General features: G+C 58.7%; 1 protein-coding gene and 1 pseudogene across 2 annotated transcripts; one reads left to right on the top strand and one right to left on the bottom strand.

Annotated features, from left to right (window-relative positions):
* The first annotated feature begins 1,661 nt into the window (after window positions 1–1,661).
* Window positions 1,662–21,023, top strand: HSPA12B (heat shock protein family A (Hsp70) member 12B). Of its 2 annotated transcripts, XM_036093214.2 has the most exons (13): window positions 1,662–1,812; window positions 7,302–7,361; window positions 9,165–9,262; window positions 10,256–10,380; window positions 13,235–13,421; window positions 13,731–13,835; window positions 14,119–14,235; window positions 16,166–16,340; window positions 17,246–17,332; window positions 17,775–17,879; window positions 17,975–18,233; window positions 18,702–18,805; window positions 19,436–21,023. In XM_036093214.2, exons 2-13 carry the CDS (start codon window positions 7,319–7,321, stop codon window positions 20,071–20,073), a joined length of 2,043 nt encoding a protein of 680 aa, XP_035949107.2. In that variant the 5' UTR covers window positions 1,662–1,812; window positions 7,302–7,318; the 3' UTR covers window positions 20,074–21,023. The 2 variants fall into 2 exon arrangements, with proteins under 2 accessions (XP_035949107.2, XP_035949109.2); XM_036093216.2 differs by lacking the exon at window positions 13,731–13,835 and having other exon boundaries at window positions 1,696–1,812.
* LOC144379316 (ubiquitin-like FUBI-ribosomal protein eS30 fusion protein pseudogene) lies at window positions 11,045–12,352 on the bottom strand (annotated as a pseudogene).
* Window positions 21,024–21,115: the final 92 nt, after the last annotated feature.

Below are 21,115 nucleotides of genomic sequence, written 5' to 3'. Positions count from 1 at the left end.
ACGCGGTCCCAGGGGACGCACTAACACACGAACGCGGTCCCGGGAGACGCACTAACCCGTGGACGCGGTCCCGGGAGACACACTAACACACGAACGCGGTCCCGGGGGACGCACTAACCCGTGGACGCGGTCCCGGGGGACACACTAACCCGTGGACGCGGTCCCGGGAGACACACTAACCCGTGAACGCGGTCCCGGGAGACACACTAACACACGAACACAGTCCCGGGAGACACACTAACCCGTGAACACAGTCCCGGGAGACGCACTAACCCATGGACACGGTCCCGGGAGACGCACCTGCAGGAGCAGCCGGTGGAGGCTGCCGACTGGATACCTTGCTGGCTTACTAGCCAGCCACTGACATCGCACACTGGTGCAGCACCCCCCACCCCCCCACCCTGCCTTGCTGCAGGGGCGCTCCAGGGCAGTGACCCGGATAACAAGGGCAACAAGCCTAGCAGAGGTGACACTTCAGCTGATGAGCTTTCAGATGGGCAGTGGGGAGGAGGTACAGTTTCTAGGGAGGGAAAAACGGCTCCGGCAAAGGTTTGGGGTAGCGGGACAATTGTGATGCCCAAAGAACTGTGGGGCCCTTGTCTGGGGGGGGGCGTTGACAGACCAGACCGGAGGCCAGACCCCGTACTGCAGAGAGACGTGGCTGAAAAGCAGCCCTTGGCCCCCCTCCTACCTGTGCCCAGGCTGAGTATCCTCAGGGGCACACTGGGCAGAGGCAAAGGGGCCTGACCCAGGCCCTCCAGAACCAGGTAGGTGGTGCAGGGCAAGGTAGGTTAGCTGCCTTAGAGGGGCCTAGCAGAAAGGGGTCTCCATCTGGCAAACCCCTGTTTGGAGCCATGTCCTAGCATCCCCCAGAGCACCTGGTTAGGATAGGAGGGCTGTGAACTCTCCAAGGAAAGGGGCTGGGTGCTCTTTGAGGAGGCTGGGTGAGTTCCCAGTGAGCCCCCTGCCAGGAATGGGGCCCCAGCCTGCGAGAACCCTTCCTCAACGCCCCAAGCTTCATCAAGGACAGAGCTAGGCCCCAGCCTGGGGCCCAAGGGGCTGACCTCACCTTCAATTAGGCCTTTTCTGTCTGACCCTTGGAGACCTGGCTAGGGCTGGATGGGGGGTGGAGAGTGGGACGGACTGGGGACCCTAAGGAGTCTGGGCCAGGGGACAGGAGGTGTCCGAGCCAGGGCCATCCCTCCGCAGCGGCTAGGCTCTGGAGTTGGGCTGACCTGAGCTGAGCCCCGAGGTGGGCCCTTTGGGGCGGGGAGGGAGAGCCCCTCGGCCGCTGGCCGCAGGAGGCCGACGAGGGGTCTGGAATTCCGCTTCCCTCCCTCCACCGCCCCTCCTCACCCTTCTCTCCCTCCACCTCTCCTCCTCACCCTTCTCTCCCTCCACCTCTCCTCCTCACCCTTCCCTCCCACCCCCGGGGCTGCGGGCGGGGCGGAGGGGTGGAGGCGCAGCGGCGGGGCACTGGAGGGGCGCTGGAGGGGCGCTGGAGGGGCGCAGGGAAGGGCCGGGACGCGGGGCCGGGGTGGGCCCCTCGGAGAGGCCCGCTCAGGCAGGCCCCGCCCCGGCCTCGCACATCTGGGCCGGGAGCGCGCGGCCATCCGGCCTGGGGGAGGGGGAGGGGCAAGGGGCGGCGGGCGGGGTGGGCGGCGCGGGGCGAGCCGGAGGCGCGGGCTGGGCGCACGTCGAGGGCTGCGGCCGCCGCGGCGGGGCACGGCCACGAGCGGCGGGGCACGGCCACGGGCTGCGGGCCCGGCATCGAGGCGGGTGGACGGAGGTCGAGCTGTCGGGAGGGCGGAGGTGAGTTCTGGGCGCCAGGGGGGTCCCAAAGAAGAGAAAGGCGGGGAAGTGTGCCGTCCTGCCGGTCCCGAGCTGTCGGCCGACACCCCCCACCCCGCCGCCCGAAAGACTTCCTAACCCTGGGCGGCCGGGCTGGGGACCGATCCTGCAAGCTGTTCTCTCCAGTGGGGCTGCGGGTTCAGAAAAGCAGTTGGAGCGGCGACCGTGGGCTCCCCTCAGGGCTTCGGGACCCCACACCGGCTCTGCGGAGAGTGGGGGAGCTGAGGAGAGCCCTGTGCCGCGGTAGGGGTGGGGCTCGGGGGCTGGAGTGGGGCGGGGGTCTGCTCCAGTAAGCCAGTTTGTGGAGGACACAATGCCTACGCCAGACGTGGAGACCTGGAGGTTGAGTGTGTGTGTGTGGGGGGGGGTCACCTGGTGGGGGGAGGGGGTTCCCAGGGCCTGTGGTTTGGGAAGCTCCAGAATGGCAGAGTGGCCAGGATGCTACAGTGTGTGAGTGTGGGCAGGCCTCCGGACAGGGACCTCTGGTTTCTTTCGTGAGGCCGGCTCAGGGGCCCAGGTGGTGTGGGGTCTGGGCTCCCTGCCGGGCCGTGGAGCCACCTCGTGTGGGGCAGAGAGACTGGGAGGGAGGGAGCTCTAAAATATGGCTTCCCCGTGAGAGCAAGCGCCCCAGAAGGTGAGGGAGGTGATGGGGGTCTGGTGGGCAGAGGATGGGAGGGGCCTCGGGCCCTGGGCTCAGTGGGACAGAGGTTGTTTGTGAACTGGCTTTGCTGCAATGATGAGGATCCAGCGGGGGTGGGGCAGGATGTATGGAAAGAAAAGTTGAGAACAGGGAAGGGCCATGGGAGGCCATTTATGCCTCCCCCTGCCCCAGCGCAGGAGAGGCCACCCCCCTACCCCACAGCCTCCTTCTGGTCCCTCTCCTTGAGGGTTCCTCTCCAGAGACAGACTGGGGCAGCCCTTCGGGTGCCATTTCTCATCTGTCCTTGGCCCTGGTTGGTCCAATCTGTGGCTTGGGAGAAATGCCTGTGGCCTCTCGGCCTGCTGACAGGTCCTATTCTGTTGACAAGCTGGCAGGATATTGAGCAGAGAACAGTGGATGGGAGAGGCAGGGTCCAGTGAGAGGAAGCGTGCAAGGGAGGGAGGGGTACTGTAAAGATCTGGGTGGGCTCTTTGTCCTCATGGGCAGAGGACAGGTATGTTTGGAGCCCTGAAATCCAGCAACACCACGTTACCTCGGTGCTCTTTGGGGGCATAAGTACCCAGCCTTCACTTCCCCTCCCCAGGAAGAGATTCTTGGAAAATGTTCTCCATCAGGCCAGAAGTCCTTGGCTTTTGTGAGTCTGGGAAGCACTCTGGAATGGGAGTCTCCGGTTTGGAGTCCTTGGACTCAGCCACACCCTGTCCTGGCCCCTGGTGACTGATAGGTCATACCTATTGGGTAGAAGTCGGGGCCAGGGGTCAATGTGAAGCTGAAGATGGGAGATCAATACGAAGCCAAGGGCTGGGAGTCAGTCCGTGGGAGGGTTAAGGGTCTGTCGGTGAGTAGGGTAGGGGTCAGGCTAGGGCCAGAGTTTAGCCTGTGCTTGTTGCCAGGAAATGAAGTTACTTTCTGTGTAAATCAAACTGCCCCACCCAGTTATGCTCAAACCCGTAAGCATCACCAGTCTGAAATCAGTGAGCCGCTGGGGTGGGGGTCTACTCTGCCCCATTTCCAGCTGTGGATACTGCCCAGTCATAGCTTTCGGGAACCAGTGTTGTCCTGAGCCTGATAATTAGCATTCTCCTTAAATGTTTCTGGGTGTGAATGCAGGGTGGGGGATGTCCCAAAGACTTATAAGGCTGCCACCCCCTTCTACCTCCACCTCTCAAGGAATCATCAGGATCCTCCTTCTTTAACACAGATTGATTCAAGTCCTCCCTCCCTTCCTCCCTAAAGAACTCAGAATGATTAGAATAAAAGTTTCAATAAGACCAAAAACTTCTGGGGCGCCTGGGTGGCTCAGTTGGTTAAGTGTCTGCCTTCGGCTCGAGTCATGATTCCCAGGGTCCTGGGATTGAGCCCTGTGTCAGGTTCCTGGCTTGGTGAGCTGGCTAATCCTGCTCCTCCTCCCCTCCCCCCCCCCAAGCCTGGCTCATGCTCTCTCTCAAATAAATAAATAATATCTTAAAAGAAAAAGACCAAAAACTTACAACAAGAGAAAATTCAGAATCCACACCATGAAGGAAAAGAACAACTGCTCACATCTGTCCAAGTCCTGCCTTTATCAACCACCTTCTTTACCTGCACTTGTCAGTTTGTTTTTTTTTTTAAGATTTTATTTATTTATTTGACAGAGAGAGAGAAAGAGAGTGCGTGCACACAAGCAGGGGGAGCAGCAAAGGGAGAGAGAGAAGCAGGCTCTTGCTGAGCAGGGAGCCCAATGCAGGGCTCGATCCCAGGACACTGGGATCATGACCTGTGCTGAAGGCAGACACTTAACCGACCCAGCCACCCAGGTGCCCCTGAACTTGTCAGTCTTAACAAGCCCCCTGTGTGACCCATTTTACAGGAGAGACACTGAAGCAGAGAGAGGTGACATGATGCACTCTGGCCAGATGCCATAATAGGCCCTTGCCCGCCCTGAGACCCCCGAGTAGGAGCACTCTGTGCCCACATACTCAGAGATGGGAGATAACTGGAGCAGCTCCAGATAGCTGGGAGGATTGTAGGCGCACAGTTTGGACATGGAATCCAGCTTAGAGTGATGACTCCGGAGTCTTTTTTTTCCTGGTGGTTCTAGATTGATTCTCCTCCAAATACAATAGCGTTGGTCCAGAAAATCCATTCATTCATTCAACCACTTAGCACAGAGCCTGCCACGAAGAAATGCTCAGTGTTGGCTGAAGAATCGAAACAATGTACACACAGCGTTGTCAGCTTCTCCCTTGTGGACTTGATCCAGCTGTGTGCTGGTAAATGTTTTACCATCAACTCTGTCAGAGGGAGAAAAACCCAATTTATAGTGTTTGCCAATTTCTGTGGTGTAAATGCTTCCATTATGGCTGATTTCAAGTTGCCCATGTCCTGTCAATGAATGCAGAGTTGGGAAGAGATGCAGACTCAGCTCTTGGGGCTGGGGAGAACCACCTCCCGAACACCCGAGCTGAGCCCCTGTCCTGGCTCTCAAGGCTCATACCCACGCCCGATATTTGCTTTCCCTTTTCTTAGCACCACCCTGCTGCTCTGAGTGCCCACAAGCAGCCCCTAACTTTCCCGTGATTCTCATTCCTGGGCATCCAGCAGAGCGCCTCTGCTGATAGCAGGATTGCATGTGTCTGGAAATCTCTATGGTGCTGGCCATGGGGGAGTATTCTGGACATGTCTGAGTGTCCGTCTCCCTGGGCTGGGCTGTGTCAACTGTGTGTGAGCAAGGGTGTGTGCATGCGTGTGATTGCATGTGACGGTGCCCAGACCTGTGTCTGCCTGTGTTCTGTTAGCAAAACCTCCTGTTCGGGCCACTGGCTACAGAGACGGAGTGGGCTCTGAGCAGCCTCACCTTTGTTTGGGGGGCGCTGCCAGGCCCGCAGCTGAGGCCAATAGCGTGGGTGATGACTGGCCCAGGGACACGTCGAGTGGCACCTCTCAAACTCGACTGTGCCCAGAACCACCTAGGATCTTGTTAACATGCAAGTTCTGACGCAGTGGTTCTTGGTCCGGGCCTGAGGTTCTGCATTTCTGACAGCTCTCGGGGGCTGCAGTGCTGCTGCCTCTAGCCTGGCCCCTAGAACTTCACAGACACAAACTCAGGTTCCTCCCATCGTAGAGAAGAAAATGCATACCCATCCTCCCCTCCTCAGGCTTGCTGTTCCTCCAGCTACTACCTTCACACCAGCCCCTGAGGTCAGCCAAGCTTCTTGGAAGTGCCCACTGCGATCTCCTCCCCTGTGCTCCCTTCTCGCCTAGGCTCCCTTGACTTCTACCCCATTTCCATCAATCTGCCGAAATGCTGGCCCTGGGCCATTAAAACAGGTGTTTTGAGGCTCATCGAATAACCTCTAAAGGCATCTAGCTTCAGGGGCATCTCTTAGATCTGAGATCTTCCCGGAACCATAGCAGGCTTCCAGTCTCCTCGGGCAGCCCGCCTTCCTCCAGCCAGCTTTCTGTGCTGGTGCTCCCTTCTTTTCCCCCACGACTCCCCGCCAGGCCTCCCGTGACCGTGACTCCCAAATGCGCCTCTCCACCTCCGCTTTCTCTCTGACCTCTGCATCATACATCATCTGGCTCCTCGGTCTGTTCTCTTGGCAGTTGCAAAACTGCACCCAGAACTCTGCCCCTTGCCCCTGCCAGCCCCACCTTCGCCAGTGTCCACCTCACTGTCCACCTCATAGCTCAAATTGGACAATGTCACCCTTGACATCTTTTTCTTCCTAAGCCCCCATATCCAATCCGGCCATCTTCTGTCAGCCCGGTTGGTTTTAACCTCTAACTTCAGAACTCCACTTCTGTCTCAAGACACACAGCCACCACCATCCTCTGTCGCCTGGAGCCCTGGTAGGGCTTCTGCTTCCCTGCCGCCTGTTGTAATCTGCACCCTCCATACAGCCAGGGGTTTTTTTTAAAATGCAGGGTTAGTCATGCCCCCACCTCTGCTCTGGTACTTCAGACCTTTCCAGATCTGCTGTTGCCCTTCATATAAAACCGGATCTGAAATAGGGACCCCAAGGGGCTCCTGGATGGCTCAGTTGTCTGCCTTTGGCTCAGGTCATGATCTCAGGGTCCTGGGATCGAGCTCAGCAAATCGGGCTCCCTGCTCAGCGGGGGGAGTCTGCTTCTCCCTGCCCCCTGCCTCTCCCCTCTGCTCGTGCTCTCACTCTCTCTCAAATAAGTAAAATCTTCAAAAATTAAATTAAATAAATAAATAAATAAATAAATAAATAAATAAATAAAATAAGGTCCCCAGGGGCCTGCCTACAGGATCGGCCCAGCCTCTCTCTCCAGCCGTACCAAGCCTTTCTGCCTGGTTGGTATCCAGCTGTGACCTTGACAGCATCGTTTGTAATCTCAAATTCACTTGGGTGATTATCTGACTATGATCAGTTTTCCCACCAGGCTGTGGGCCTCCAGGGGCAGGAACAGTGTCTCTCTGGGTCGCTGATGTCCGCTAGCACCTGGCACGGACTGGGCGCTTGAAAACATTTAGGAGCATCCTGGTCGCAACAAAGCCTCTGTTAAGTTTTTGAGACAAGCGGGGACTGTGGGACTGAACGTTAGATGAGCCTGAGGAATTACTGTTAATATTGTCACACATCAGGTCGGTGATGTGACGATGTTTTTAAAGTCTTTATCTGTTAGCGGAATGTACTGAAGAATTTATAGGTGAAACAACATGATGCCTGGATTCGCTTCAAAGGGCTCCAGCCAAAAGTAAACAAATAAAATAAATAAGCATTCAGAGAGGAAACAAAGGAACAAATAAATGCCGTTCTGTTTTGTCTGTTCCTGCTCACAGTCACAGGGCCTGCAAAGATGCTGGCTGTCCCGGACATGGGCCTGCAGGGGCTGTACCTCGGTAAGACTCTCCCCTGCCCGCCCCCCCACCCCCTACAGCCTTGGCCCTGACCCACCACCCCACTCACCCTGGCACCGCGACCCACCCCCAGTCTGCACACGGGTGCGTCTCCCAGAAGAGGGTGCTGAGCGAGTGTGTCTGTGCAGGGGGTTTGGTGCACACAGGACTGTGTCTGTGAGTGTGTGTGTGCCCAGTGGGTCTGTGTGCCCAGGACTGTGTGCGTGAGCATGTCTTGAGCAGGTCTGTGTACATGGGACCTGGTATGAGCGTGCGTGTGCGTGTGTGTGCGCGTGTGTGTCTGCCTGCCTGTGGGCAGGTCTCTGTGTGCAGGGCCTTGTGTGGGAGTGTGTATTGGCAGCTGGCTCTGCACGCACAGAACCCTGCATGTATACACCCGCATCTGCCTGTGGCCGGGTCTGGGAGCTGGCTCCGCGTTCTCTGCAGGGGTGGCAGGCCGGGAGGCAGGAGGGACACTCCTCAGGAAGTCCATTAACAAAGACCCGGTGGGCTGGGCCTTCCTTCCTGCCTCCCTTCCCAGGCTCCAGCCACAGCAACTCGGCCCCTCGGGCTGGAGCTGGTGGCAGGGCCCAAGCCCGTGCCGGCTGCCTAGAAAGAAGGAGCCCTGGGAGAGCCACCCCCCTACCCTGCCCCTCCAACACCTCCAGACAGACTCTGGCCTGGTCCAGGCACTTCCTTGAGTCCCCCTCATGCCTCACATATGTTCCCGCGTACTCCAAGGCCAGGGAAACTGGGACCTGTCAGGGCTCAGGGCAGGACAGCTGCTGAAGGAACACAGGCCCCGGGCCCTGGCTCAGCCTAAAGCCAGCCAGACCAGTTCGACGTGTCCGCAGGTCTTCACACCAGACCCCATCAGCCTCCTGGGCCACCTCCCTGTCCCCACACCTGAATCTCAGGGCAGCCCCAGTACCCCCGGCAGGGGCCTTAGCAGAGCCCAGTGTGGTGGTGATGAGCCCCAGCCCACACCTAGGGATGACCAGCCAGGCAGGCCCTTAAGCTGCGTGATCCTCCAAGCCAGGCTTTGGGCTGCCTTCTGGAGCTGCTCTGCTTCCTCCCAGCAAAGGTCCAGCTCAGTCCTGGGCCTGTGAGAGGGTTTCAGTGGGGCCTCCTGCCCCCAAATGCTGGCTCCAGGCTTCTGTGTGTCATGGGGAAGGGCGGCTCAGAATCCAACTTCCTAGTGTTGTGGACACCCCCCAGCTGAGGGCTGGGCTGGGAGAAGTGCTATTCCCCTTCTCGATCCCCACCAGCTGGGCCTGTTCTTGGCCCTTAGCGGAGGGAGGGAGGAAGGGAGGGTGGCTCCTTTGGGTCCTGATTAGAACCATGTGGTCAAAGTCTACCAGGGAGGGGAGCAGCCCTACCTCCTGCTCAGTTCCATCTGTAGTTCCCCACCTTTTCTGGTTTCTCTACCCTCCACCCTCACCTCCACCCCAGGAGCCCACCCACCCCATCTCTCCTGCCCTTCTCTCTCTGGACTCAGTCTCCCCCATCCCCCATAATGCTTCTCTGTCTCTCCCCTCCCCTGCTGCGTCTGAGGGATGCTGGGAAGACGAGGAGTCACCAGGTGAGGCATGGGCCACCCTTCAGGGGGAGGTCACCTCAAATTGATAACAGGCCCTCAGTCTGCCCCTGCCTCCGTCTTGTCCTTCCTCCCCTCCCCCACTAGTCCTCCTCCCCCAGCAGGGTGCCCCTTGCCTCAGTGCAGCAAGGACTGATGGAGAACCTCCCAGTGCCCAGCCACCAGCCCCTACCCTGATTGTGCCAGAGTGACTTGCCCTCTCTTTGCAGGCTCCAGCCCCGAGCGGTCCCCCGTGCCCAGCCCGCCTGGCTCCCCACGAACCCAGGAAAGCTGTGGCATCGCCCCACTCACACCCTCGCAGTCTCCAGTAAGCCTGGGAGCAGGGATCCTGGTGGTGGGTGGCTGGGTGCTATGGAGAGGAGTCGTGCTCCAGAGAACTTGGCCTGGTGTCTGGCAGAGCCCTGGCAGGGCCTGGGCTGGCCTGGGGGTGGCGCCATGCCTCTTGCCCCTGCACATTCCAGTTAATGTCTCCCCCAGAAGACTTAGCCTCAGGTGACCTTGGACTGTAGGGGTAACAGTTCTACTCAGGTGACTAACGTAACTAACACCCGAACAGCCCCGCTCCAGGATGCCATCCATGGACCAGAGCCTGCCTAGGGCAGGGAGACTTCTGAGCATGTAGTTACTTCAGGTCCTCAGAGCAGTGGGCCTCCCAGAGTTGCTCCCCTTCCTGTGGACCACAGCCCTCCCTGAATACAAGTTATATCTGGGGAAGACAAGACACATTGCTAAAAATTAGTTTGGAAACTACTAGCTTGAAGTATCCAGGATATAAACCTCCCTCAAACTCCCTGGGTCACCCCACCCAGGATGGCCTCACCCTAGTGATCCAGCCTGGGGATCCCCTTGTTCTCAGGGAGCCCAGGCCTGGCCTGGGAGAAGGAAGGAACCACGGTGGGCCTGTGCACAGCCTTTCTCCTCTGCCATAAAACCAACGGAGTCTGGTTGTCTCACTGTGGCCACAAAGATCTGGGGGGTCAAATATACACAGGTCCATGTGTTACCGAAGCTGCCCCGAGGAGCTGTGAGGGGGGTGGGGCTCAGGCTGGCCAGGCAGAAGGCAGGCAGAGAACCCAAAGAGGAAAGCAGGAGCTTAAGCCAAAAGCTGCAGAGGGTGACCTGAGAGGCCTTGGGATTCTGAGCAGTTGGTCGCTCTGGGGCTCAGCCTGGAGCCTGGGGAGGGGAGGGGAGCCCGGGCAGGTGACCGGGGCAGGGCCAGTCTGGACCACAGCCAGAGGAGAGGAGGGGCTCGGGCATGCAGCCCTTGGCTGCTGCCTAACTCTGGGTCTCGCCCTCACAGAAGCCCGAGGCCCGGGCCCCCCAGCGTGCTCCCTTCTCCGTGGTGGTGGCCATCGACTTTGGCACCACCTCCAGTGGCTACGCCTTCAGCTTTGCCAGTGATCCTGAAGCCATCCACGTGATGAGGTTAGGGGGGCTGGGCTGGGAGCTGGGGGCGGGGGTCCTCACTCCCTGGGATGGGCCTGGTCTCAGAAGGACTGTCACTGAGGACACATGGAGTCTGCCCCGAGCTCCCTCCATCCCCAACACACACGCATATATGTGTTTTTTAAATAAAAGTGGGATATCCTACAACTTGCCTTACTTTAAACTTTCAACATTATTTTGTAGATGTTTCGCGTCAACACATAAAGCCACAATTTCTCTTTTTTCTTTTTTCTTTCAAATCCACCTGCTTTATTTTTTCTTTAAAAAGGAAAAAGATAAAGGAACCAAGCAAACAACAAAAGCAAGGCAGCCGCCCGGCTCCCTTGGGCTCAGGGCACGCATCTTAGTTGACAGGCCTGTTCTTCCTATCAGCTCCTATTGAAGCCACAATTTCTCTTAATAGTTGCATAGTGTCCTACGTACAGATGTGTCATGATTCGTCTATTTTTCTATTGATGGTTTTGGGAGGTTTCTTCCCCTCTAATTGTTCACTATTACAAAAAGTACTGCAATGAATAGCCTTCCTTGAAAACCTGTGCTGGGATTTGTGTGCGGTAGACAGGCAGATTCCTAGGCTGAACACCTCAGTGAAGGACAAAGACGTGAAGGATCAGAGGGTTCGCTGAGTTAACAGGTCACACAGTTGTTAGGAAAGAGATGGGCAAAAAACCCATTCTGATTAGTCGAGCTTTATTTGAACAGTACATTTTTTGACACTCCCCTCCAGGTCTCAAGACCCTGATCCTTTGAAGGATCAGGATTCTTAGTGAAGCTGCAGCCAGTAGGTGGAAGACCCTTCTAGAAGACCCCAAAGCTCCAACCCCAACCGGGATCAGGGAGCCGAGGGGCTTCCCAAGGCCTGGGAGGGTAGATGGCAGGGTGGATGGAGAGACAAACATAAGGGTCACTTCCCCAAAGATACAAGGGACTTCAGCTGCATAAGCATGAACTGTCCTTCCCCCTTCCCTGCTCCGTCCACATCCACATAAGGCCACAAAGATCTGGGCACTTACAGCCCTCTAGGAGCTCCAGGGCATCCCAGCTGGCATGCTCGTCAGCACACATGACGGAAACCATGCTGGACTCCATGCTGGGGCTGAGGACCAAGAAAGGACGCTGTCCTGTGGACGGGACAGTCACAGGAAGTAACTGGAGGGTATCTTGGCTTCCTCCCAAACCCTCCCCAACCCTACTAGCCACCAAGACCTGCCATTTCTATCTCCCTAATATCTCTGGAACACCCAGTCACTTCTCTCCATGGCCACCACCCCTAAGTTCAGCCCCACCCTCTCTCACCTGGATGGTAGCAATATCCTCCTCTCTGGTTTTCCTTCTCCATTTTTCCTCCCCTCCAGGCTGTTGCCACATGGGGACCAGTGAACTTTCTTTCTCTTTCTTCTTTCTTTTCTTTTCTTTCTTCTTCTTCTTCTTTTTTTTTTTTTAACTGGGCTAAGTGGCTTTATTAGCAAAAGCCAGGATTACTAAAGACTTAAGAGTTGGCACTGGGGCCCTTCTTCTTGCCAAAGGCGGGCACAGCATTAACAAAGACCAGTTCTGCATCCACTGCTTGGCCTGGCCTGTCTTCTTTTTCTCCTGTTTGGCCACTTTGGGTCTGCCCTCTTACTCTCCCAGCATGGCCCAGGGAACCATGGACTTTACCTCCAAGCATGTGGATGGTTACTTCCAGAGTGGTCGGAGCCTCCACCCCACACTGGCCCTGGTAGCTTCATCGTCTAGGGGTGTGCCTGCCAGGAGCAGGACTTGATCTCCTTGGAGTGATGCCCTCCAACAAGTCTGTGTGAGCCTTGATCTGGGCTATCGTGCCCTGGCCAGTCACCTCAAGGGTGTGTAGCTCCTGGGCGTAAACAGAAAGCTGCGTACCAGCAACTGAATGCCGGTAACCCCTGCTGCCACCACAAAGGTCAACCAGTGACCTTTCTAATGGCAGATGTGGTTATGATTCCTCATTCTCCTACTTAAAACCCATCAAGACAGAATTCAGATATGGCATTTGATGCTTTTCCTTAGCTGACTTTAACATTCCTGCATTTTTTCCAGCTGCACACTGAGCCAGCCTATAGCTCGTTCTCCTGGCTCTTCCACACCTCTAAACTTTTGCACATGCTGTTCCTTCTGCCTGGATTCCCAGTTCCTTCCCCTAAAGGCTGCAGGGATGAGCTTGGCCTAGAGGGGTCAGGGCATCAGAGAAGGCAGAGGAAGGGGAGAAAGAAGTTGCCAGGCCAATGAACTAGACAGGGTGTTCTGGGTGGAATTCCAGATGGCACCTGCAGATGGGGAGGTTTGGAATCTCGTTCAGGTTTTGGGGTCCTGCTGGAGGTGCAGTCAACTGGGTGTAGCTGCCAAGGTGGGTCAGATAGGAATGATCGATGCCTTGAAGGAGCTTGGCGGTGGAAGATAGCCGAGAGGAGGGCAAACCGTCTGGCTGGGAGAAAGCCTCTGTGAGGGTCCTCTAGGGATACATCAGGAGGCCAGACCCAGGCAGGTGGATGATGGCTTGCTGCTGCTTAAGAGTACAGGGAGGTGAAGTCCAACGGTGTACCTCATGGGAGGAAGCAGGAGCTGAGGATGTTGAGGGGTCCTGTGGCCCCATGGATAGGCAGGATCCCATGAGCAGCATTTATGGAGATTTAAGGGGATGCCAAGCACGATCTTCACAAGACCCCTAAGAGGTAGGTACTATTATTATTTCCATATTACATGTAGGAAAGCTAGGTGGCTTGCCCAAGATCACAGAGCTGATCCCAGAGCCCGGTACCCAACCCCACGAAGGGAGGGTTTCGCCGACCACACTGACAGCCCTGTGCTTCCACAGGAAATGGGAGGGCGGGGACCCAGGAGTGGCCCACCAGAAGACCCCCACCTGCCTGCTTTTGACCCCGGAGGGCGCCTTTCACAGTTTTGGCTACACCGCCCGCGATTACTACCACGATCTGGACCCTGAGGAGGCGCGGGACTGGCTCTACTTCGAGAAGTTCAAGATGAAGATCCACAGCACCACTGTAAGGCACATTCTGGCTCCGGGCCGCTCCAGCCAGGGGGGCGGGGCCAGGAGTGGAAAGGGAGGGGCTCACGGAGGGGGAGCAAAGGTAAAAGGTGAGGAGAGGCTGAGGGGGCAGGGCTAGGGGGTGAGGCCCCCGATTAGTGGAGAGGCGGGGCTAACGAGAGGGGCTGGGGACAGAACTAATGTGGGATTAGCGAGGACACTCCAGAGGCGAAGCAGCACGAAATGGGGTGATTTTCAGAGAGGGGTCGTCAGGAAGTGGGGGCAGAGCTATGGCCTTCTGCAGAATTGCCTATGACCCTGCCAGGATCTCACCCTGAAGACCCAGCTAGAGGCTGTAAATGGAAAGAAAATGCCTGCCCTGGAGGTGTTCGCCCATGCCCTGCGCTTCTTCAAGGAGCATGCCCTTCAGGTGCGCTGCGGCCCGGGGCAGGGACCCCCAGGTCCATCGTCTCCTCTCAGCCTATCCAGCAGGGGTCAGAAATCACCTTCTCCAGCCCCTGCCTTCCCATTGGATGGAGCCTGCATGGGACATACAGGTGTTGGGGGTGGGGGGGCGTTAGGAATTCCTCCCACTCAGCTGGGAAGTCCTTCCTGAGGCTTGATTAGCAACTCCAGCTCCCATAAATAGAAGGCTGAAGATACCCCCCCCCAACCCAAGCCAGCCTACCCCTCGCTACCCCCTCCTGCTGCAGGAGCTGAGGGAGCAGTGCCCATTGCTGCCAGAGAAGGACACTGTGCGCTGGGTGTTGACGGTGCCCGCCATCTGGAAACAACCTGCCAAGCAGTTCATGCGTGAGGCTGCCTACTTGGTGAGGACGGGCAGACAGAGCAGGGGGCGTCACTCAGGAGGGCTCCAGGGAGGCCCCCAAGACCCTCCTTTACCCACCACCCTTGGGACCAGTCATTGCGTAAAGACCTGCGGCCTTCCCCTGCTGGGCATTTTGGAGGGTTGTTGCCACCAGGAGAGGGTGCGAGCCTGCTGGAACAGAGAGCAGAGGGGATGAGAGGCACAGCCCAGGCCAGCCTAGCCGGTGTCTTAAGTCAGGTTTCCTAGAAGCAGAGCGCAAAATAGGGATTCTTGTGCATGCCGCGTATTGAAGAAGGGCTCTCAGGAGAAAGAGTGAGGGAAATGGGCAGGAGAAAGAGCTGAGCAGGAACGTGGTCTCAGCTGGAGTCTAGCCTCAGCCTGATCCCGTGGAGAGGACTGGAGGAAGAGCTGTACCCAGCAGTTGACCACAGTGAGGCAAGGCGTTTGGCTTTTTCTGGATCCATATCAGCCTGTCATTGGTTCCCGGGGGTGTGGGGGAAACTTCTCCAAGTGAGGTGGTTTCCATTCAGCTGAGGGCAGTTCTCCAGAGAAGGGGGCAGCTGGGAGCCAACACACAGTAGCTGGGCAGGGCACCAAGAACATCCGCTTCAGCCAGCACCAGTATTTTCCAGGGACTCCACCACCACCGAGCCCCAACCACTGTCAGTCTTTGAGCAGGAGAAACAGGGCGATGAAATTATGAAGGGAGGTGATTTGGACCAATGCTTGCTGGGCTTCCTACTGTAAGAGATGCCTAAAGGTCTGGAGAAGGGGGGGGCGCACAACTCAAGTCCCCCCACCTCCAGTGAGATGGGGGGAAGGGGAGCACAGCCTCCCAGAGAAGACTCATGGCTTGGTCCTCCCCCTGGGACCTTGGGGGACACCCAAGGACCTCCAAAAGGCCTGCCGGTGCACTCCCTGGAAGATACCAGAGCCCCCAACCCCCACACACCTGTGGGCCAGGCATGCCCCAGGTGCCAGGTCTGTGGGTGCCTACGCTTGTCACCGGAAGGAGCTAACCTTGAGGTAGTGGGCATCCCCGCTGCAGAGACCAGGATGAAAGCAAGGCTGTGCCCAGCCAGAATAAACACCCCCCCCAGTACCCCCTGCCAGTTTATCTACCCTGCTTCCTCCCACACTGGTCCCAGGCTGCCAGTTCAGGAAGGGCTGGCCCTGGGCGGGAAGTCTCCATACCCACCCATCCCCAACCCCCACCTGCTCAGAATCCAGGGAATCCCACAAAACCATAAAGTACTTCCCACAGGGGGAGGGATCCCCTGTCCTGATACAGGAAGTAACAGATCCCAGGTGTTTTTCTCCCCACAACTGGCCTGGCCTGGTGTCTGCAATTTCACTGTTTGTCTCTTGGTGCCTATATCCGATTCTTGGGGAACAAAGTTCTCCTGGGAGTGGGGAGTGTGGCTATTGTCTGACACCAGCCTGGTGAAGGAAGAGGGTTCAGTGAGCCAAAGGGGACCTCCCCACGCACACACCATCTGCTCTAATTGGTGATCTGGCCATTACACCCCGTACACACTGTGCTAGAGTCTGGGCTAACACCCTCAGCCGGTGCGCAGCTGGCCAGCCCTGCACCTGTGAAGGGGACCTTGCCAGAGCCTGGGCCACCCTGGGCAGCTTGGAGGGGCAGATCCCAGGTGCTCTAGGTTTTCACTGTCTAGTCTCTTCCTGCTGGGCAACCCCATGGTATTCTTGGCTGTGGCCGTGCCCCTCCCCAGGCTGGTCACAGGCTAGCTCTGAGGGAGCTCCAAATTTGTGCAGCATGGAGGGGCCTGAGAGGCCTACCATGGTTGGGGTGTGATGGGGAGGAGGTGGGGAGCCCCCCAGGCCCTGGCTGCCTGCCCAGAGGTGCCATCTGAGGTGTGACACTTGGCCCATGGAGCTCCCTGGCCCTGCCCACCACCTATCCCCAGGCTGGCCTGGTGTCCAGGGAGGATGCAGAGCAACTCCTCATCGCCCTGGAGCCAGAGGCTGCCTCTGTCTACTGCCGCAAGCTGCGTCTACACCAGCTCTTGGACCTAAGCAGCCGCGCTCCAGGCAGTGGACGCCTGGGTGAGCGCCGCTCCATTGATTCCAGCTTCCGGCAGGGTGAGCTGCCCCCAGGGGCACTGCCCAGTGGTATGACATTTGCCCTGGGAGGGTCAGAGGGTCACTGAGGCCAGAGGCTCGGCCATGTCCGACATCAAGAGGAGACAACCCCCTGCCCCACTCCAGCCCAATCTGAGAGGGCAGAAACATCTCTGGTGGACTTCAGTCTGAGGGAGGAGGCATGGCCCTGAGCTGGGGGAGCCCAATCTGAGGACAGAGATCTCACCTTGCCCTAGGAGATCATTGTCTGAGGAGGGTAGGACTCAGCCCCAGTCCTCAATCTGAAGGTAGGGGAAACAACCTGTCCCGAGGGGAGGTGCTGACAAAGGAGGAAGTCAGCCCCCACTCTGAGCCAAGGTGGTCTTCAAGAGTTTTCTCTTCAGCAGCCCCTGAAGCAGCCACCTCTCCCACCCTGGTACATAGCTGTCATCCCCGTTCCCCCCACAATAGCCCCGAGTTCCCGCTACCAAGCTCAAGCCCCAGTACCAGGACTGGGCACTGAGACAGCTGTGGTCAGTCTTAGTCACTCTCCCAGATGCTGTCTCCCATGACTAGAAGAGGTCCCAAGTCCTGGGCTCCCCTGGATCCCCCAGGAACTCCTCCCCCGGCCAAACTGTCCTAACCCCAATTTTGCCCTGCCATGAGCCGGCCTGCATTAAGGGAATGTCCTGCAGCCAGAAATACTTCCCCTCAGCTGTTGGTCCCAACACCGGAGCGTACCCCATCGGGTTTTTCCGGACCCTTTGAGGTTCAGCACTGCCTTCTCCTAGTTAGCGTAGAGCAGGAGTTTCAGGAGAACTGGCTGGTCCAGATGCTCATGGAGGGTGCTGGTGAGGGAGGTGCCGAGCGTGCCAGCAGAGGCACCTCCTTCTAACCCCACTGTCCTGCTGTCCCTCGACCCCCAGCCCGCGAGCAGCTGCGCCGGTCCCGCCACAGCCGCACGTTCCTGGTGGAGTCTGGCGTCGGAGAGCTGTGGGCAGAGATGCAAGCAGGTGGGGAAGGAGGGACAGAGGGGCGTTTCTCGGGTCCTGCGGGGAACATACACTGATAGGGGGCAAGGGAACATTCGCGAAGTGGGCTCTAGCCCCTAGAAACCCCGCCCTTACTCCTCCATCAGCTGCACCTAACCTGGCAGTCACGGTCACCTGCATCCCCACACCACTCAGCCGCGCCCCTGACTCCCACTTCTCCTGGGGATTCTCCACGGATGAAGTTGCAGAGTCCTGGAAACACCTTCCCCCAAAACCTTGCGTCCCTACCCGGTAGCCTAAGGTTTAAGCACTTGGAAGCCCCTTACAGCTACTCCCACCCCCATCCTCCCCGCAGGCAAGGCTCGGGTCTGGGGCAGGGCTGGGGGCTGGGTGAATCTGGAAGGGAAGCAGAGCTGAGGGTGCAAAGCGGGCCAGGAGTGCGTGCTCACGCTCGCCGCCGCAGGAGACCGCTACGTGGTGGCAGACTGCGGAGGAGGCACTGTGGACCTGACCGTGCACCAGCTGGAGCAGCCGCATGGCACCCTCAAGGAACTGTACAAGGCATCTGGTGAGTAGCCCGCCAGGCAGCACCCTTGGTACCGCCAACGCCCCCTGGCGGCAGATTCTGCACTGACTCCCTCTCTATCCCCTGCCCGACCCCAGGCGGCCCCTACGGCGCGGTGGGCGTGGACCTGGCCTTTGAGCAGCTGCTGGGCCGCATCTTCGGCGAGGACTTCATCACCACCTTCAAAAGGCAACGGCCGGCAGCCTGGGTGGATCTGACCATCGCCTTCGAGGCCCGCAAACGCACGGCGGGCCCGCACCGCGCAGGGGCGCTCAACATCTCGCTGCCTTTCTCCTTCATCGACTTCTACCGCAAACAGCGAGGCCACAACGTGGAGACAGCCCTGCGCCGGAGCAGGTGGGTCCGGGGACCATGGGCTCAAGCAGGGTTTGCGGATGGGGAAAGCCCCTGCAAGGGAGCATGTGGGCCCCAGAGTCTGCCCCACCTGACCCGTGCACATTTCTTGCCAGCCAACAGCAGGAGAGGGGCATGAGCATCCCAGCTAGAATCCGCGGCAGGAACTGGGGGAAGGGCCGACATCTTTCTCCTCCCCGCACCGCGGCAGCCTCCCCCCGCCCCCCCGCCCCCCGCCACACACACACACCCCGTGCCAGCCAGTGTGCCTTGGTTCTTCTGCCCAGAGACAAAGGGAGGCTCCTCTCCTGGGGCTTCATGCCTGGAACTTGAGCAGGCAGGCGCCTAAAGCCCCTGAGGGAGTGGGGCTGGGAGAACACACAATATGCAGTCAGTGCCCAGGCCCACTGGCCTGGAGCAGGGGTAGAACCCCAGACCCCACCGATAAGCCTGTGCCCTCTTCACCAACAGCGTGAACTTCGTGAAGTGGTCCTCGCAGGGGATGCTCAGGATGTCTTGCGAGGCCATGAACGAGCTCTTTCAGCCCACGGTCAGTGGGATCATCCAGCACATAGGTGAGTGCCTGAGCTTGAGTCCTCCACTGACCCCCACATTCACACTCAGATGCAGGAATGATTCCTCCCCATTAGTGCCTGGAAGCCTCCACCCATCCATACACTGGAATGAGACCCAGAATCACCTGAAACACCTGGAGGACACAGTGTCGTGGGTATTAAGAACTCGGAGGGATGATGTGTATAGTCTCTCTTCTGACTGTGAAAGAACCCCTGATGCCTCGGTTTGCTTATTTATAAAATGGGGTGATAGTATTGGGTCCCCAAAACTGTCATCCCAGGGAGCTGAAATACTAGAGATGTGCACACAGTCGGCAGGAGGCACTTAGTACATGAAAATGCATATCCTTATCTCGCCCTCCACGTCGTGGTGCGAGAGGAAAGGGGGTAGAGTGCAGGGGAAGCAGAGCCCGTGAAGACTGCCCGAAGCACTCACTGAAAACTCTCGGTGTTTTTCTTCCTCCGAACCCGGCTACCGTTTTAGGGTGACGGAACCAGTTTCTAGTTGCCAGCTGGGTACAGGATGGCGGAGGGGAGGTGCCTGTGGCCTCAGGGTGGCGGTCTCGGAGGCCGGTGCGCTCTCTCACCTCGCGTTCCCTTCTCCCCCCTCCCCCCCGCCCCTTCCCGCAGAGGCGGTGCTGGCGCGGCCCGAGGTGCAGGGCGTGAAGCTGCTCTTCCTGGTGGGCGGCTTTGCGGAGTCGGCCGTGCTGCAGCACGCGGTGCAGGCGGCGCTGGGCGCCCGCGGCCTGCGCGTGGTGGTCCCGCACGACGTGGGCCTCACCATCCTCAAGGGCGCGGTGCTGTTCGGGCAGGCGCCGGGCGTGGTGCGCGTGCGCCGCTCGCCGCTCACCTACGGCGTGGGCGTGCTCAACCGCTTCGTGGCCGGGCGCCACCCGCCCGAGAAACTGCTGGTCCGCGACGGCCGCCGCTGGTGCACCGACGTCTTCGAGCGCTTCGTGGCCGCCGAGCAGTCGGTGGCCCTGGGCGAGGAGGTGCGGCGCAGCTACTGCCCGGCGCGGCCGGGCCAGCGGCGCGTGCTCATCAACCTGTACTGCTGCGCCGCCGAGGACGCGCGCTTCATCACCGACCCGGGCGTGCGCAAGTGCGGCGCGCTCAGCCTCGAGCTGGAGCCCTCCGACGGCGCGTCCCCCGGCCGCCGCGAGATCCGCGCCGCCATGCAGTTTGGCGACACCGAGATCAAGGTCACCGCCGTCGACGTCAGCACCAATCGCTCCGTGCGCGCCGCCATAGACTTTCTTTCCAACTGAGGGCGCGGGCGCCGTGCCAGCCCCAAAACCGCCCCGTGCCAGGCCCCGCCCTGTTGCGGTCGGGGGGTTGGGGTGGGGGGGGAGTCTGGGGCGCTGGCTCGTGTGGACAGAGCTGCTGGTTCTGAAGTCAGCGCCTCTTCCCCCGCCCTCCTGTCCGGGGAGATGAGGTCGCAGGATGGGTAGGGACAAACTCTCGCTTTGGAATTGGGCCCGGGTCGGCTGACTGGAAGGCCGAAGAGCCCTGCCAAGGGCTGAGATCAAAGAGTCAGAAGAGGTTTGTAAGACGGTGCGCCCACAGGGGGCACGTGACCCCGAAGGCAGAATGCAGCAGAAGACCAAGCCCTGGCCTGAACTGGGGGGTGGGGGGTGGGAAGTGGAGGCAGCTGGGAGAGGCGGAGCAGGGCCGCTGTAGGAGGGGCAGCAGGAGGACAGAGAATGTGCAGGGCTTGGGCCTGAAGGGCCCAGTACATGGATTGATAGGCTCAGCCAGCACAGGGCGCTGGGCAGAGAGGCCCTATGGCGCAGAAAAATGGCTGGAGGCTGGCACAAGCAGCACAGGGGTACAGGACCTTCCCGGGTGTGGTACTGACCATCCAAGTATGATTGTTAATTTTTAAACTTTCTCAATTAACAGGCTAAAAAGGAGGATGCAGAATGAAGGCACTTATGAGAGGATGTAGGGGGAGCTTACTGGGGGGGGCCTTCCTTCAGGACAGATAATTCATCTGAAGAAGCCCATGAATGACCCACGTGCACCCTATCCCAGCCACCGAAGGGCAGTGGGGGTTGGGGGGGGCTGTCGAGAGACAGAAGGAGAACTAAGGGCTGATCCTGGTTCTGCCATCAACTCACTATGCCATTGGGACATTCCCTGCCCACCCCTGACCTGCAACTGCCCCACCTGCCTGAGAACCCTAAGGTGACAATAAAGCATTTGTGCTTAAGGTGAAGGTATAGCCTGCTGGTACATCACAAAAGGGGACCCCAACAGAGTAGTGGAGGCGGGGCTGGGTTCAAAAAAGGGAGAGTGCTTTCAGCTCTG

The sequence above is a fragment of the Halichoerus grypus genome, chromosome 10, assembly GCF_964656455.1.
Source record: "Halichoerus grypus chromosome 10, mHalGry1.hap1.1, whole genome shotgun sequence".
Taxonomy (NCBI): domain Eukaryota; kingdom Metazoa; phylum Chordata; class Mammalia; order Carnivora; family Phocidae; genus Halichoerus; species Halichoerus grypus.
The sequence above is the reverse complement of the archived record's forward strand: the minus strand, read 5'-3'. Positions and strand labels throughout refer to the sequence as shown.

What these genes read in the sequence shown, in the direction of transcription:
- HSPA12B (XM_036093214.2), top strand. Translation starts at nt 7,319, where the DNA reads ATGCTGGCTGTCCCGGACATGGGCCTGCAGGGGCTGTACCTCG. An exon ending in TCAAGGAGCATGCCCTTCAG is followed by an intron (nt 13,836 to 14,118) that starts GTGCGCTGCGGC and finishes CTCCTGCTGCAG; the next exon opens with GAGCTGAGGGAGCAGTGCCC. An exon ending in TGATTCCAGCTTCCGGCAGG is followed by an intron (nt 16,341 to 17,245) that starts GTGAGCTGCCCC and finishes CTCGACCCCCAG; the next exon opens with CCCGCGAGCAGCTGCGCCGG.